The following is a 16,667-nucleotide window of genomic DNA, read 5'->3' as shown; positions in this document are numbered from 1 at the left end:
CATCCATCCATCCATCCATCCATCCATCCATCCATCCATCCATCCATCCATCCATCCATCCATTCCCCATTCATACACTGTATAATAATGATCCAATTCCTAGACAGCATATGGGACAAAAAGTTTTTAAAGCATGGTAGATTAAATAAACTACAACGCCTTTTAACATAACCCCTAGACTTGAACTTCCAATTCAACCCTCTTAATCTTTGATTTCGGAATCACTTGGATTTGCTAAGTGATATGTTCAATAAAAAAAAGCTAATAATGTTATTATTTAGAATACAAGCTAAATAATCACAGTATGTTTCCCTGCATTTTCAAACACTGTCACAACTACATGAGGATTAAAAAAGCAACATTAACAGGAACCAACAAACAAACAAAAAAAAAACATTTGTATGTAAGGCAGATTAACTGGATTTTAAGTTCTGCATTAGTAAGAATGTCTCATTTTTCAATTTAGAGTCCTACCCTGTAACTTTTTCTATAATTAGCGAGGTGCATGGTCAAAATGAATATTACAGAGATAGTTAATCGTTATGCTAAAGTGTAAGAATATATATTCTTAACTTTGTTATTTTTTATTACCTAAAAATCATTAGAAAGACCAAGTCCCAATGTTTTACTGGTTTAAATCATGATTTTAACTGTAAAATCTGCTCTTTAACAAGATAATAAGTACAGAATGCAAGCGTTATAAAATAGATATATTTCCTAAGAGAATCTGAGCCCCAGTTTTACTGAAAAGCTGAAGAAATATAGGCCTTCTCACTTCCTGCAGTTTCACCTGAAGCCACAAGATGGAGCTGCTGCGCCCCGACTGTCATCCTCTTAAAAAAAAAAACAGGAAAAGTTACAGTAAAATGTGACGCCACACTGACTACGTCATAAAGAAAATATTTTAAACGGGACAAAACTGAGACTGGAATTTTGTTTACCTGTAGTTTATTAAAAAATATTTATATATAATACATTTCCATTTTTTTTAAATTCTTATAAACGAATTTAGATTTTGGCTTATTTCTTGCAGCTTTCAAGTAATTTAAGAAATTATTACTAGCTATAATAAAAAATGTAAAATTACTTTATAATCTTTCTTTAATAGTAACAGAAAGTCATTAAAAACGGGCCACTGCCCGTTTATAAGCGCAGTTTACCTGACAGCACCTTGTTGCTCACTGATAACAGCCCATTTTCCCCTCAGATGGTCCTATTAACACCTATTTGATGTCATGATAATCTCATCACGGGCCATTTTAATGTTCCAACGAAACCCGTTCTTTTTTTTTTTATACCCCCCCTCGCTAGGAGCACGTCAGAAAGCAGAAGCGCATAAAAGCCACAAGTGCATCATCAGCTGATCAGAGCAGCGGCTGTGAGCTGAGTCAAAACAAGAGGAAACAGCAGCACAAAGGCAGAGAAAGGAGGAACACACAGGAGGGGGGCTTATTATTGACTGTAACACTGAGGAGGAACCATCATATCTCAAGCTGGCTCCCATTACTGCGCAGAACCAGGACTATACCTGATCTCTGATCAGTGAGATCATAGGGACTGGCCCTAAAGGCAGAAGGTGAGTCTTCCTCTAACAGCTGTCTCTAATCTACTGTATTGAACTTTTTCCTAATGATTCACACAAGAGTAGCTGATAGAGAACTGAATCCATTCAGCCATACATCCATTAACCTGTTTTGTCATTGCACATATAGGCTACTTGGTTGATTTCTGCATGTGTTGCTAAGAATCATAAAAATTCATGTTTGGTGATTTATTTTATTTTTAAGCCCAAGAAATCCAGTCAAAGTCTGGGAGAAATACCTCAGAGTGTTCTGAGCTGCAAAGGTGAGACAAAAATATAAATCTGTGTTTTATTTATGCTTTATTTTGATGTACTACTGAATGATTGATTTGAGAGAGGTGATTTTTTTGGATACACAATGTAACTTTGGAGTGCAGAAGACTTACTTATCAGCAGCTTGTGGACCTTGCTCTTGATCTGTAAGAGCCTCACCTTTCGGTGTCTTTGGCACATGAACGGGCACTTAATGCACCGTCCTTCTTCACAGAGACTCCTCCATGAGGCCACGTGCTGCTGCTCTGCTGCTTCTACCAGGTATCTGAGCCATTTAAGGCTTTTACTTTCTCTCAGACAGCTTCTGTTTGATGTTCACTCTCACTTCCTGGTGTCTATCAGTGTCAACGTTCAAATCTGGTCTGATCATCCTCTGTGGTCCAATTGGTTCCCTGCTTTGTATATTTTGTTTAGCTTTAAACTCATTTTCAAACCTTCATCTGTCTTTTAGTGAAACTGTTGAAATTGTCTTATTTTTTAAACCTTTTAATGCATTTCTGAATATGTTTTAACATGATCAAATCAGACACATATCGATTTTATGATGTAGCATTAACATAAGGTACATCAGTAGGACCAAATAGTAAAAAACACTGAATGTGGAATACAATAGTATGCTATTCTCTAAAATCCTGGTTGCCATGTCTGTTAGGAACTGTTTTCTACCAGCTTTGTGCATCTAGCCCTTTAAAGCCAAGTCTACCACATTTGATACATGAGTTTTTAAGACATCTGCATCATCACTGTGACATTTTTCTTCTTGAAAATCCTGATTTACACAATCAGACACATGTAGTGAATGGAAAATGTATAAAAGATAGTACAGAAATGTCTAATGCATCAATATTGATACAGATAAATGATCTAACTCATACAAAATTTTTGTTTTTTAAATTTCATTTGGCAAAAGTTCAATGACAACTCTAATAAAAAAAACATTTTCTTGTCAATTATTTCAAGGTCCAGGCTTTATAGGGCTAGAGAGATTCTTTCCTCATTTGTTTCTTTGCAATACTTTAATCTTCAGTAGATAATGGATGAAAAGGATCTGGCAAGAATAGATTTTAAAGTATGGTGTCAGATTGAGTTAGATTTTAGTTCTGGATTTTAATTGGACTGTTTTATCAGATTAATAATTGCTTTGGCGTTAGCGTGATTTTCCTCCTGGAAGGTGAACGTCTTCTTTAATCTCAGGTGTTCTGCAGCTCCTAACAATTTTCCTCCAGGGTTGGAGGAGTTTCTAGATCTATCTATTGACTCAGGAACCGCTTTCCTCTCCCATTCACCAGGTTTCACAGTGGGGATGGTGTATTCTGGCTACTTTGATGTGTTAGTTTTTCTATGAAAGGGTTTTGCATTTACGTAACAAAATTCTGTTTTGGTCTCATCTGACCATAGAAATTAGAAATTTGGAGTTGAAAAACAAAATGTACTGAATACATTAGTAATAGCTGTCGTGACAACAGGTTCTTTCACCTGAGCTGTAGATCTCTGCAGCTCCTCCAGAGTTTCTATAATCCTCTTTGCTGCTTCTCTGATTGAGGCTCAGCTAGCCGGAGCCAGACCATCTGGACATCCATGTCTTAGTACACAATACGTCCCACAGTGTTAAATATGCGGTGTTAATTTACCACCGAGTGTTAAATTTAACTCTTAAAGTGCTACTTTAACACTACAGAATTTTCGATGTAGGTCTTGAACGGTTATGTTATCTTTTAATGTTCAGATTATGAATTTAGCGGCGCTTTGTGGGATGTTCAAAGCTTAAGATATTATTTCAAAACCCAACTTTCCTTGAATCTTCTTCTCAACAGCTTTCTTATTCTCCTGTAAATCGTGTTCCTGAGTGCTCATGTCTTTGTTCTCTAAAGTCCTCCATCAAACTTCTAAAGCCTGCATTCATCTTGACTCTAGTTTTCTTATTAATTTGAATAAGATAGCTGAGATGGATTTAATTTAAAATCATCGAATTTAAGGGGTCCTTATACTAATGCATTCCCTTTATTTTACTTAATTGATGATTATTTACTACTGGTGCTGGTCTGCGTCATAAAATAGAATTTAAACACATTAAGGTTTGTGGTTATAATGTGACAAAGTGTGTAAAAGTTTGACAGGCTATATTTGCAGCCATAGGGAAGATTTCTTCATCCATAATGAATCAAACTAAATTAAGGGAAATCATTTGTTGGGTTAAAGCTGGATTAACAATCAGAAACTGGACAGGACATGCTGCTCAGGATGTCCTCTTCATCGTCATCAGACTCAATGCATGCTGAGGATGATGACCTTTGGAAATCATGTGACCTGTGTCCCTACGCTGAAACTCTCAGACTGTGCGTGCATGTCTGCGTGGGCAGCTCTGAGGCTCAAACGTGCATCTCGCTCAGTTTCCCTTCCTCAGCTTTTGGTTACCAACCAGGCGCGTGTTTGCTTCTCCTCCCCGTCTCTCTGTCAATACACTCAACCTTAAAAGGCCATTTGCAGCGCGCCCCTAATGGCTCTCCAATCCTCGAAAAAACTGTTCTCCAATCCAGCATTGTCCACAGCAGTGGTGTAATATGTTTTCATGTGTTATGTTCCTGGTTTAGTGACCTTGGTGTGTGAAACTTGTTTATTTCATAGGCTTTGAGCAAGTAAAAAAATAAAAAAGGTTTGTTTGTTAGGTGTTTGTCATCAGGAATAGGTTTCCGTGGTTACAGCGTCACTGATATGTCCTTGTGTGTCTCCTCCACAGATGGCGGGAGATAAACACAGATAACTGAGGGGGAAATTTTAATCTTCAGCCATTTATTGGGGACAAAAAAAAAGACTCTAAAAGAACCGGGAAAACTAATAACTGGAACTTGAACAATGGCATCCTACAGCTCAGCTCCCACACAGGAGGGGACCAACGGGGGCCCAGCATCTATAAAAAAGGAAAGCCCAGATGAATCAATGAAGCTGAAGAAGGAGATCTCGCTCCTGAACGGGGTCTGCCTCATCGTGGGGAACATGATCGGCTCTGGGATCTTCGTCTCACCCAAGGGCGTGCTCATCCACAGTGCCTCCTATGGTCTATCTCTAGTGGTGTGGACCGTCGGGGGGATCTTCTCTGTCTTTGGGGCCCTGTGTTACGCTGAGCTGGGTACCACCATCACCAAATCAGGAGCCTCCTACGCCTACATCCTGGAGGCCTTCGGCGGGTTCCTGGCTTTCATCCGTCTGTGGACGTCCCTGCTGATCATTGAGCCGACCAGCCAGGCTGTCATTGCCATCACATTCTCCAACTACATGGTGCAGCCCGTCTTCCCCACCTGCATAGCTCCATACCTCGCCAACAGGCTACTGGCTGCCGCCTGTATATGTAAGTAGATGATAGGAGAGCTAAATGAGAGTGAAGTGTTCATTTAATCACTGTGGTTGCACATTAGAGAGAAATCATGTGAGCTTTAGGGAGTGGAGAAGTGAAAGATGGTGACACCATAGCTGCAGTCAGCAAGTCTGCTGCAGGATTTCTTGCTGAGTTAAAACGAAAAGGGGAACTGAGCTTAAACCTCATGAGTAATCAGGGGAAAAGTTGTTTTACTCAATTTTAAAAATCTCATAAATGCTTTTTCTGGGAAGTAAAGTTAATAAAACAACCAATCAGTTCTTATAGTGCTCACCTTGGAGGACTAGTTGAAAGGGAACTGCATACTGAGAGCTTATTAACAGGATATCTCATAGATAAGAAGTGTGATTCAAGATAAAATATGTTCACGTTGTGCTTCTTCGCAGTCAGAAATACTCCCATAGCCACCCACCTACCTGGAAGGAATGCAATAATGAAAGCACACTTTGAAGAAAAACACACACACACACTTGGCCCATTCAGCGATAAGCAGCACTTAGAGGAGGAGCTGATAGCTGTGAGGTAAAGTCCTCGCTGCAGGGAGACTCTGACCTGAGAGGCTAACAGGCAGCTGACAGCTCAGCACAACAGTGAACCATAAAAACCTGCTTCCTGTTGGTCCATCTGAAAACAATCTGATCCAAAATGGGCATCAACAAAGTCTGCAAATCCAGCAGTAATCATGGAAAAAAAAACTTTTAGTTCAAGTTGTAATTTTAGAAAAGTAAAGCAACTAATTAAGTAATTTTAGCTCTCATCCATCGGCTCGCACCTCTAATCCCTAAGATTAACTCAGATTACCTGAACCACAACCATCAATCTTTGTAGGATTATATGGTGCTGAATAATCTCAGCCTTACAATTTTGGATTTCATTTAGTCTAAAAACATATTAATCTCAATGGGAACATAAAGGTAAAGTATTTAAATCAGATCATGACCCTAATGTTTATACGCAGTATGTTACTAGACAGCAAAGTGGGAAGGCTTGGCACAGTATTACAGCAACCACTTGCCCACATTAATTTGAAAACTGCAATACACTGGATATAATGCAACCGTTACTTAATCATAATTAGTTACTTTAATACAATTGTTTTATGTTAGCAGGATAGGACATAAAACAATTGTGTTAAAGTAACTAAATATGATTAAGTAAATGCCAAAAGTGGATGAATTATTTTTTTCAGTGAATTTTAAAGCTTAGACACTTTTAAGCAGATTCATTAAATATCACAGTTTAGCCTTGGACATCTTATTTTTTTTTACTTTGCCACTGAGCTTAGAAAGCTAATATATGGAACATCAGATTAGATAACTACTGCATAGACACAGCTGTCAACACATTATCTAAACCTGGCTGAATAGTTTCTGATTTCTTAAACCACCATATTAGAGGAGAAATCCTGTTGGCAGCATGAGAACAGTCTATATCTGTGGGGTCATACTGTTCCGATGCATTAGGCAGGGGTCACCGACCTTTTTAAGATTGAGGGCTAATCACGGGTGAGTCATAGGAAGGGCTACCAATACTGACTTATGAACTGGAGGAGTCAGCATTCACCTAAACTTCATAGATGATAAACATATTTCTATTGTTTCCTTTAATTTCTAATTTGCTTTTAGATGTTCATTTTGAAACCCCTATAAATGCTTTAATGCTCTAAATTATTGATATGATGAAATGTTCTATAAATGATAAAAAATAAGAGCAGCAGCATAAAATAAAATTTCAAACTTAGTCCTGTTTTTAGAAGATACTGAGGGGACCCCATGTGGTCCTTGAGGGCCCCTTGGTTGCCGCGGGAACCATGTTGGTGACCCCTGATTTAAGAAGATTTATGTAAACTATTGAAAGGGAGTTAATAACTTGTTTGATTACGGTTGTAAAAATATTAGAAGTATGATTGTCCATTTGAGGGTTAGGTAGTAGCAAAACTACTGTCTGAGTTTAATAGTGAAAGTAGGTGCATTTCTACATGCAGCGTTAAAGGGAAATGAAAGGATTGACACTAAGCAGCACTGTGGCCTTAAAGAAAGCGCTGATCATTAAGGTTCATTGGAAAAAAAAGGCTGCAGTTTGTAACTAAACTGTGGAGAAATGGAAGAAGATAGTGTGTTTTCCTGCTCGAGAATCAGCGACACACATGATGCATCATTAATTCGATCTGGGGTTGCTGCTGTTGGTCAGGTCCTGGTTCAGCAACATTATTTGGCCAAAGATCAGAGTCGACTGAATGCACTGAATTACCAGGATATCCCATCAGGGATTTTTTTCCCTTTATGGCAAAGTCATAATGTAAGTCGACAATTCCAGGATCTGCAAGGCTCACAGTCACAGTATGCAAGACAGACTCCCTGCCTTAAACACTGCAACGAATAGAAATCAAAGTCAAGTCAATTTTTCTTAAAATAAGTGCATATATTCTTGAACTGAGCAGATAAGTGAGAGAATTGCCAATGAAATAAGACAAGTTAGATCTAATATAAGTAAAATCTTATTTTAAAGGGCAAAAATATTAATTCCATTGGCAGATCTTCTTATTTACCTACTCAAATTAAGAGTAAATACTCCTATCTTATGAAATAATTACTTATTTTTAGATCAGTTGAGAACCTTGGGGTAAAAAGCTCCCATCATCTCTACATCTCAAATTGAAATTAATGCAACCCTGAACAAATAAAAGGTGGTGAGAGAAGAACCTTATAGAATCAACGGCATGGTAAAAGTCTGCTGCTCTATTCAAAGCAAAAGAGAAACAGTTTCCTGTGAATTTTTTATCCTTTTAACCTTTTTCAGTTTTCTTGTGAATATTGATGCAGAATCCTCTTATTTTTGTTTACTCCGTGTTCCAGTAGTTTAGCTAGATTGTCAGAATTAATTTGCATTAAACATGACATATATCAGTGTTTTTGACGGTCTGGACCCAGATCCAGCTGTTTCAGATTTGTTGTTTAGATATTAAAACCCAACACCAGTCTTCAGGATCTTGACTCATAAACCTCCTCTCAAACCTTCCTCTGCTTCTGTGTGGGAACCAAATATGTGACGATTGTTGTTTTATTGTGTTTGACCACCTGTCCTGCTGAGCTCAGACTTGTTGTGATTCTCTGTCTTTAAAAACAAACTACATTTTTTCCCATGAAGTTTGTTAAATCAGAGGCAGGTGAAACGCAATCATGCCTCAGACTCTTCCACAAACATCTGACGCAAGCCCTGAAGGGTGATAAGCCTAAATGTTAAGACAACTTGCACTGTCAGCCGGTTTGGAGGGCAACTTATTTTATCAGCCTTCATAAAAACTTCTGGAGTCATTGCGGAGATTTTCACAACAATTAATAGACCTGCAGGAGAAGGAGGGACATTAAAAAAGGACAATTATAGAAAATGTAGCTATGATTTGCTTCTCTAGCTTCTGCCGTTACGATCAAGGATGGATTATTAGATGTTGATAAGAAGCAAGAAACTGTGACATTGCTGAAGGTGAAGTAAGGCAGCATGTCAAAGGAAAGCATTTGAAATCAATTTCTTCTATAGCGACAGTTCGTTAGAGGTGTAAATAGCTGCAATCTCCAATAGTGGCCTGAAATGTAAACTCAAAGGGTCAGTTAGGGTTTCCAAATATTCCTCTTGACCTTTAAAATCAGATCTCTTTCCCATGCCTGTGCGACAGGATTCAACAACCTTTTTTTTTTTTTTAACATTTTGTCAAATTATTCAAACTTCAACATGACGAGTTTAATTAAATCATGAAGCATAAAGTAAGACATATTTGTGAGCTAAATTAACAGGTCACACATTGGGGGAAAAACTAACTAATTTATTGAAAAAGAAAAGGAGTTTAACCTCCTAGCAAAGCTTTTTTTATTGACCTAAAGTGACAGAATCAGTCAGAGAAGCAGCTGTGGTGGCTCTGGAGGAGCTGCAGAAACCTTTGAGGTAGGGGGATCTAGAAACAGGACAAATAGTAGTTGCACCATCCATAAAGTTGGTACATAATGGTAGATAGCTGTTTGTAAAGGAAAGCAGAAAGAAATCTTCTTTGATGTTTGGCAAAAAGTCTGGGGGGCTGGGTGGGAAGCAAACATAGTAAGAAGCCCCCTGTGATCAGATGTAAGAAAAAAGGGAAACTTTTCTTTCAGAGGGAAATTTCTCTAGGAATATGACATCTCCAGGGTGAGGTGGTGGCAGCATGATGCAATGGGAATTACTATACTTAAATAGGGAAGGGGAAGCTGGTGAGAGTTAATGTTAATATGCAAAATGAGAAATTCAGAGTAATATGGTAAATGGGCTGTTCTTATACAGTGCTTTTTCAAGTCAGAGTTCTTGACCAAAGCCCTTTACACCACGTTCAGTCATTCACCCATTCACCTATACACACACACACACTGCAAAAAATGGAAATCTAAATAAGTCATTTTTTCTCAAATCAAGTGCATTTTTTCTTGAATTGAGGAGGAAAGTGAGACACTTCAGACAATTTACATTTAAAATAAGAAAAAAAAACCAATTGCTTTGTCTTATTTCAAGTGTATATTATCTAATCATCTTATTTTAGCAGTAAAAATACTCATTCCATTGGCAGATCATCTTATTTACCTGCTCAAATTAAGGGTAAATACACTCAATTTAAGACATTTTTTACTTATTTCTAGATGTTTTTTGCAGTGCATTGATGGGGGTAAACTACATGGTAGCTACAGCTGCCCTGGGGTTCACTGAGAGAAGTGAAAAATTAGAAAAAGAGTTGTGACAAAGTTCCCAATTCCAGCATGTGGAGCGTCTAAACAAGTAACCAGAGCTCGGATGGAATGTGTTCAATCAAATTATGTTAATAATGGTCTAGTCAAAGTCCACCCCTAAATCCAATATATGATACGCAAAAAAGACACCAAAAGAAAACAAAAACTGGACGATTGTCGAAGATGTTTTTTTTTTCAATCTTAGTGAGGTTAAGCAAATCTTAAACCCATGCATTACTTTCCTTAAACACAGTTTAACTATTTTTTTTGTTGGACTTTCTATTAAAATCCCAACTAAACTGTTGTAACGTGACAAAACATGGGAAGGTTTAAGTTTCTGAATCCGTCTGCAAGGCGCTGGACCTGTGGGTCTCAGTAGGCGAGCGTCCGCCTCTATGTGCTGCTCTCAGCTGTTTCCTTGCCTGACAAACAACAGGCCGCTCCGCTTGAGTCAGCAGCAGCGTTTCCTTAGATCAGCCACACGGAAACATGCTGGAACACACCAGTGTTTACAGCACATGTCTCCACTGAGACCCATTTGGGTCACTTGGTTTCTTTGTTGCTAACAAAGCGCTGCTCCCACAGGTTTGCTGACCTTTGTGAACTGTGCCTACGTGAAATGGGGAACCAGGGTGCAGGACTTCTTCACCTACGCCAAAGTCATCGCCCTCATCGCTGTCATCATCACCGGCCTGGTGAAGATCGGACAAGGTGCTCATGCAATCACCGCGCAGCCAATAAATGTCAATGATTAGATGATGATCGTTTTATTTCTCTCCTGTCAGCACAGTAAGACAGATTAATGATTACTCAAAGTGTTTTTTCTAATAATTGTGTGACTGTTTTGTGTTTCAGGTTACACCCAGAACTTTGACGGCATGTTCGAAGGATCCTCTCAGGATCCAGGACACATCGCTCTGGCTCTGTACTCTGCTCTGTTCTCCTACTCCGGATGGGACACACTTAACTTCGTCACAGAGGAGATCAAGAACCCAGAGAGGTGAGCAGGGCGTCAAAAAGGAGCCCAGTCCCTCATAAAAAAGTGATAGTCCTTGACATGGCACACTGAACTCTTTGTTGTACATCTGTTTTTAATGTAATAAAAGTTCCTGCCAGAACCATTAAAGATAACTTAGATTGGATTTCTGATTAATACTATTTTAAAAATCATTAAGAAATTGTAGAAAGTTCTGCACCAGTACCCTCAGCAGCTAAATAATCCCATAGCATGATGCTTTCACCGCTGTACTTGGTATCTGACACAGTGTTTGTAGGTTTGAGAGACTCTCTTTACCTAATGTCATCATGGTTCTTGCTAATGTGACCAAAAGAGTCCAGTTCTGATCTTATCTGAACATTAAACCATTTTAAAGAAGATGGTTTTTATTCTAGAGCAGAACATTTTTTCTTGCTAAGGACCTTTTTAGTCCATAATAATATTTTTGATTCATTTGATACGGGCAGTTCCAATGGTTTGAATGGTTTCCAGTGTAAAATAGACCTCAGTGGTTCCTGGGTTTTTTTTCCTGAACATCCAAACCAACTTTTGTTTATTTTAGGATAAAACGTTTGGTCAGACAATATCAACAGGTTGGTGTTTTATATATTTGATGCTTTTTAAATAAATAAAAATAGTAATACCCCACAGTAACAAAACGAAACAAAAATAAATAAAGTCCTTTTGCTTAAAGGGCCTATTAGACAGATACATAACTCAGTTAAAAGAGCGAAATCCAACCAGCTCTCACTAAGGTCATCATCACATTGTAGTCAGGAAATTTATGTTTAAAATGAATTGTTAACTGGTGAAATTATCACTTTTAAACTATTTTAATTCAGATTTTTTTAAATATATTAATATCAGATGAGCCCAGGAACGTTCAAGGAGATTTAAACGTCCACTGTCGCATTAGAAGTGAAGCTAGTGGTCTGATATGATATAAGAAGGGCGGCACCAAATCAGAAAAACAAGTGTTCAGTGTTTTAAAAATTATGTAAGCTGTAATGAAAAAAATATTAAACTTGGTAATATTTGTCTGTTTCTGGTGATATCTAGCCTATGCAGTTATTTTGTAAAAAAAAAAATTAAAAAGGATTTTTCCACCTCGAGATTTTACTAAAAAAAGTTACTTCTGACAAATGTCTGCTGCTTCTAATTTATACATTTACAAGTTAATTTGCTTTCAGAGTCACTATATGTACTGCAGGCATAGGGAGCATGAAAGTATGTAAGTACTTTAATAGAACCAAACGTTTTTGGCAATATGTTGCATAACTGTTACATTACAATGAAGATTAATTTGTGATATGGAGGATATATAATCTTGGTGATCTTACAGCATTCAAGTTAAACCTTGGAGAGATTTTAAAGATACTTATATTTTATGCGATTTAACCCTTTAAAATTTGAGGAACGGGGGAAATATGTGATGCTACAGACTAGTCTGCAAAAAACAAACAATAAAAAATAAAAAATACAGCATTACATGATAATTTTCCTATTCTTTGCCTTTAAAGGATCAGAAACAAAAAAAAGGAGGTTAAACTTTTTATTTTTGATGTATGTACGCGTTTCTTTCAGAAATCAAAACCAAAATACATAAATATTCCAGCAAATTATATATAACTTGCACAGATTATCTTTATTTGATAAGTAAACTTTAATTATTTACTTACTTTTTCATTTTCTCAAATACTCTCCAGTTTTTGCTTCAGTTGCCTTAAAATCAGTCATTTTCTAATCCTCAAACTGTTAACACACAAACTTTCCCAACATTTTAACTTTATTTCAGTCCATGTCTATGAATCCAGTCATGCTAAAAACAAAGTACATCCCAGTTTCTAAAAGAATGATAAACCAAGCTCATTATTTACCAAATCAAAATGAAAATATATAGTGAAATAAGTGCACCCCGAATCTCTAGATACATAAAAAATGAGTAAAATCCTTTTGTATAAAAGACGTTTTTCTTCTTTTACTTTCGTAAATTGAACTAAATCAATACATTGTTATATCTTTAACAAAGAAAGACTTTTTCATTCAGTGAATCAGAATCAGTTAATTTGAATCAGACTTGTTGATATTGTTGATCCTAAAAAACAGCATTTGATCTAAAGTTTATTTGCATAAACAGCTGCCCCATCCCCATCTTCAGCTTCCGGTATTGGTTTTACCATATGAGCATTATATATTTGCTCTCTGCCTTGAAGGTTAAAATCATATCAGGCAGCAGAGCAGCTAATCGGTAGGATTTTATTTAAACAGAATTAAGTGCAGCAGCGATCAGATGGGGGACGTCGTGTTGATAAGGAGGTGCTCTGTGTTTTCCTAGTTATTGTAGATCTCAGGTGCACAGCAGGTGCCATCTATGGGCCAGGACCTTTTTTTTAAGCAAATCACTGCTATTTCCTGTTAATCTTTTCCAAGAAAAAAAAGAGTTCTCATGTTTACTGGAAGTGTGGACCAGTCTTAGGAAGGCACCACAGGTCAGAACTAAACAAACCTTTGGTCAGCCATGCACACTGACTTGAACACACATATGCAAAGAGCTAAAAGTTTTTTCTCAAGGTTTTTGCATTTGCATTAATGTTTGAAATATGTAAACATATTTTATTGCATTTCCATCCTCCTGTTTTGCTTCTTTGTTTAAAGAGTCATCTTAAGGGGCCCAAAATAAATGCATTTATTTAGTTCTTTATTAATAAACCTTTTACCAGCAAACTAGCATGTCTGCACTTTTACTCAGACAAAGACCAGTCAGATTTCCTTCCTTCTCTCAGGGTTCCCAGGCAGATTAGGTATCCAGCAGGTCATCCCTCTCCCCCTCTCTGACCCACTGGGCTGAATCTAATGTCCATCTCCTCTGCTTTGCTTCCCCCTGCTGCCTGTTTCTATAAACTGCAGGAATCTGCCTCTGGCCATCGCCATCTCCATGCCCATCGTGACAGTGATCTACATCCTGACCAACGTGGCTTACTACACCATCCTCCCCATCAACGCCATCTTAGACAGTGATGCCGTCGCCGTGGTGAGTTTCAGTAGATCTTTACCTCCATGAAGGGATTGATTCAGGATTCAAACCCGCTGTGGTTTCTCTACAGACTTTTGCAGATAAGGTGTTTGGTGTGATGAACTGGACCATCCCCTTGGCTGTGGCCCTTTCCTGCTTTGGTGGACTGAACGCCTCCATCGTGGCGGCCTCCAGGTGAGGGATTCAGACTTCAGGAAGCAATAAAAACCTCACTGTTCGATACAGCACACCTAATCACACGCACCCTTTTTCTGTTTATGTAAAGGTTGTTCTTCGTGGGCTCCAGAGAGGGCCACCTGCCTGACTTCTTGTGCATGATCCATGTCCACCGCTACACTCCCATCCCTGCCCTCCTCTTCAACGTCAGTCAGCCTTCACATCTTCTTTCCTCAACTTACATTTAGCACCAACCTTATTTATCTCATAAAGGTTCCTTCTTCTTTTCCGTAGGGCTTTATGGCTCTTATTTACCTGTGCGTGGAGGACGTCTTCCGGCTCATCAACTATTACAGCTTCAGCTACTGGTTCTTCGTCGGCTTATCTATTTTAGGGCAGCTTTATCTTCGCTGGAAGCAGCCCGATAGAGAGAGACCACTGAAGGTAGTTGAGTTTCTGAAGGTAGTTTCAATGTTCAGATTCAGTTCTTCGTCTAACTATGTCCCTCTCTGCCATCCTTCCTACAGCTCAGTTTGTTCTACCCCATCATTTTCTGCCTCCTTACCGTCTTCCTGGTGGTAGTCCCCCTTTACAGCGATACCATCAACTCCCTGATCGGGATCGGCATCGCCTTGTCAGGAGTGCCCGTTTATTTCCTCTGCTGCTACACGCCGGCCAGTAAGAGGCCGCTGTGGCTGCGCAGCTTTATTGGTAAGCCGGACACAGGATTCACTCCAATAAATAATAATTAAACTTTATTGATCTCACATTGGAGAAATTTACCCTTGCATCCCCTTCGGGAGCAGAACTCAGAACCTCAGGATTCCAACCTCTATGCCCTAACCACTAGCCTACCACACTCAATCAGAAATGGAAAAATTATAGGAACTTAAGGATGGTATCATCTTGGGTAGTCTGTTAAAAATCCCTACTTTGCTTTAGAAATATAGCTTTATTGAAGCGTTAACAGAAAGGGAATCCTGTATTTGTTCAACCTTTCTGATTCAGTTCTTTGAAGAATCTTCTTTCCATACATTTGCAACAGCTAATAACTTGATGGATTTCTAGACAGCAGCTTTTCAATTTTACCACTAAATCTGACAGGATTTAAATTTTAACTTTGAGTGGATCCTAGCACTTGGCTGTCTGGGTATAAACTGCCTTATTTTACCCATTCAGGCTCTATTATTAGGGACATTGTGCTGCTAAAAAGCAGGACTGACCAATTAAATGTATTTGCAATATAATTGCAACTTAACTAAATGCAATTTTAAAACTGCATAGCCACATTAAATTTCTCACTCTAGTCCTTTAGGTTATGGTAATGTGCTTAAACTGGGTTTGTTGCCAAACAGGAAGGAAAAGAGAGTTGAAGCTAGGGCAAATCCAGGGTAGCACATTTTCACATGGAGTTACTGTAAAGATTCTGAACAAGCAAGCTTTCAAGGTCTTGAAAAAAAAACTGTACCCTGAAATTGAACATCTCAATGTTTATGGTCTGGCAATAGAAAATCTAAATAAAAAAAGAAAAATTTTCCACATTTTTTGCAGCCTCTACTAAACCTTCCTCAATTTTTCCATCTGTCCCTGCTGTGGGAAATAATACCCACGGCATGATGCCACCATCACCATGCTTTGCTGTTTTTCTTTGTGCCATTTTCTCATGTGTAGATCTGGGAAATTTCTATATCAAATAGTTCTCTGTTCAGTATTTGGTAGAATAATCTAATTAGCTTATTATCCTGTTATAGACATTTGAGTTAATCACACCCATATAAAATAATTGTATTTGTTTATAAACTAAACATAGCCATTGAAGACTAAATGTTGGGTTTATTATTAATGTAAACTGAATCCCATATATTGTTCCTCTTTCAGCTAAATGTGGCATCCTGATTCAGAAAGTGTGCTACTCTGTTCTGACGGAGATGGACGACAAATCAGAGTAGAGACGGATGCTAGAGACAGAGACTGAAGACAGAGTCTGAACTCTGGTCCACCAGCTGCTGCTAAAAGGCCTGGAGGAGAAACATCTGGGCCCCAGCTGGACGCAGCTCTCTGGTCCATCAGTCATCTCCAAGTGATTGGGACTTTTCTCACGGTGGCAGAGGCATTTTCAGGGACAACATTAAAATGCACTCCAGAGGTCTTCATGCGACCGAACATCTCAGTCAAGAAACATTTAATCGTACCAAGTATTTTGTGCAAAATAACAGGGAAGTTTGATTTACCTTCCAGGCTATAAATTATTGATGAATTTGTTTAAGTGGGCATATTTGAAACTGAAGCACTGCTGACCACACAGCCTTGTTATTTGCACACAGAAAGGCAATAAATAGATTCAAGCGTTTCACAGGCCTTCACATGTTTTAAAGCGTTTATCAAATGTTTTTTATTGTCAGCTGTGAGATCTGTTAAAGGGCTATTTTTACACAAAAAAAACTGCAGTCCGACTTCAACGCTGACTGTTAAGTCTGTTGGAGCTGGATCATCTTCAGCTGTAAAGA

At 38.3% G+C, this 16,667-nt stretch overlaps 1 protein-coding gene across 2 annotated transcripts in view; it reads left to right on the top strand.

The window, feature by feature from the left end:
* The window catches only part of slc7a7 (solute carrier family 7 (amino acid transporter light chain, y+L system), member 7), a 17,539-nt gene extending 891 nt beyond the window's left edge, over positions 1–16,648 (top strand). The window contains exons 2-13 of one of the 2 annotated variants that reach the window (XM_015391782.1): positions 1,312–1,576; positions 1,788–1,845; positions 2,070–2,116; positions 4,593–5,201; positions 10,559–10,684; positions 10,829–10,973; positions 13,878–14,001; positions 14,075–14,178; positions 14,270–14,366; positions 14,455–14,604; positions 14,688–14,871; positions 16,039–16,648. In XM_015391782.1, the coding sequence (XP_015247268.1) occupies positions 4,709–5,201; positions 10,559–10,684; positions 10,829–10,973; positions 13,878–14,001; positions 14,075–14,178; positions 14,270–14,366; positions 14,455–14,604; positions 14,688–14,871; positions 16,039–16,109 (1,494 nt within the window). In that variant the 5' untranslated portion in view covers positions 1,312–1,576; positions 1,788–1,845; positions 2,070–2,116; positions 4,593–4,708 and the 3' untranslated portion in view covers positions 16,110–16,648. The remainder of the gene's footprint in view (positions 1–1,311; positions 1,577–1,787; positions 1,846–2,069; positions 2,117–4,592; positions 5,202–10,558; positions 10,685–10,828; positions 10,974–13,877; positions 14,002–14,074; positions 14,179–14,269; positions 14,367–14,454; positions 14,605–14,687; positions 14,872–16,038) is intronic. The other variant, XM_015391783.1, reaches the window with a different exon arrangement.
* The last annotated feature ends 19 nt before the right edge of the window (positions 16,649–16,667 follow it).

The sequence above is a fragment of the Cyprinodon variegatus genome, unplaced genomic scaffold (assembly GCF_000732505.1).
Source record: "Cyprinodon variegatus isolate N-32 unplaced genomic scaffold, C_variegatus-1.0 Scaffold559, whole genome shotgun sequence".
In the NCBI taxonomy this organism is placed as follows: Eukaryota; Metazoa; Chordata; class Actinopteri; order Cyprinodontiformes; family Cyprinodontidae; genus Cyprinodon; species Cyprinodon variegatus.
The sequence above is the reverse complement of the archived record's forward strand: the minus strand, read 5'-3'. Positions and strand labels throughout refer to the sequence as shown.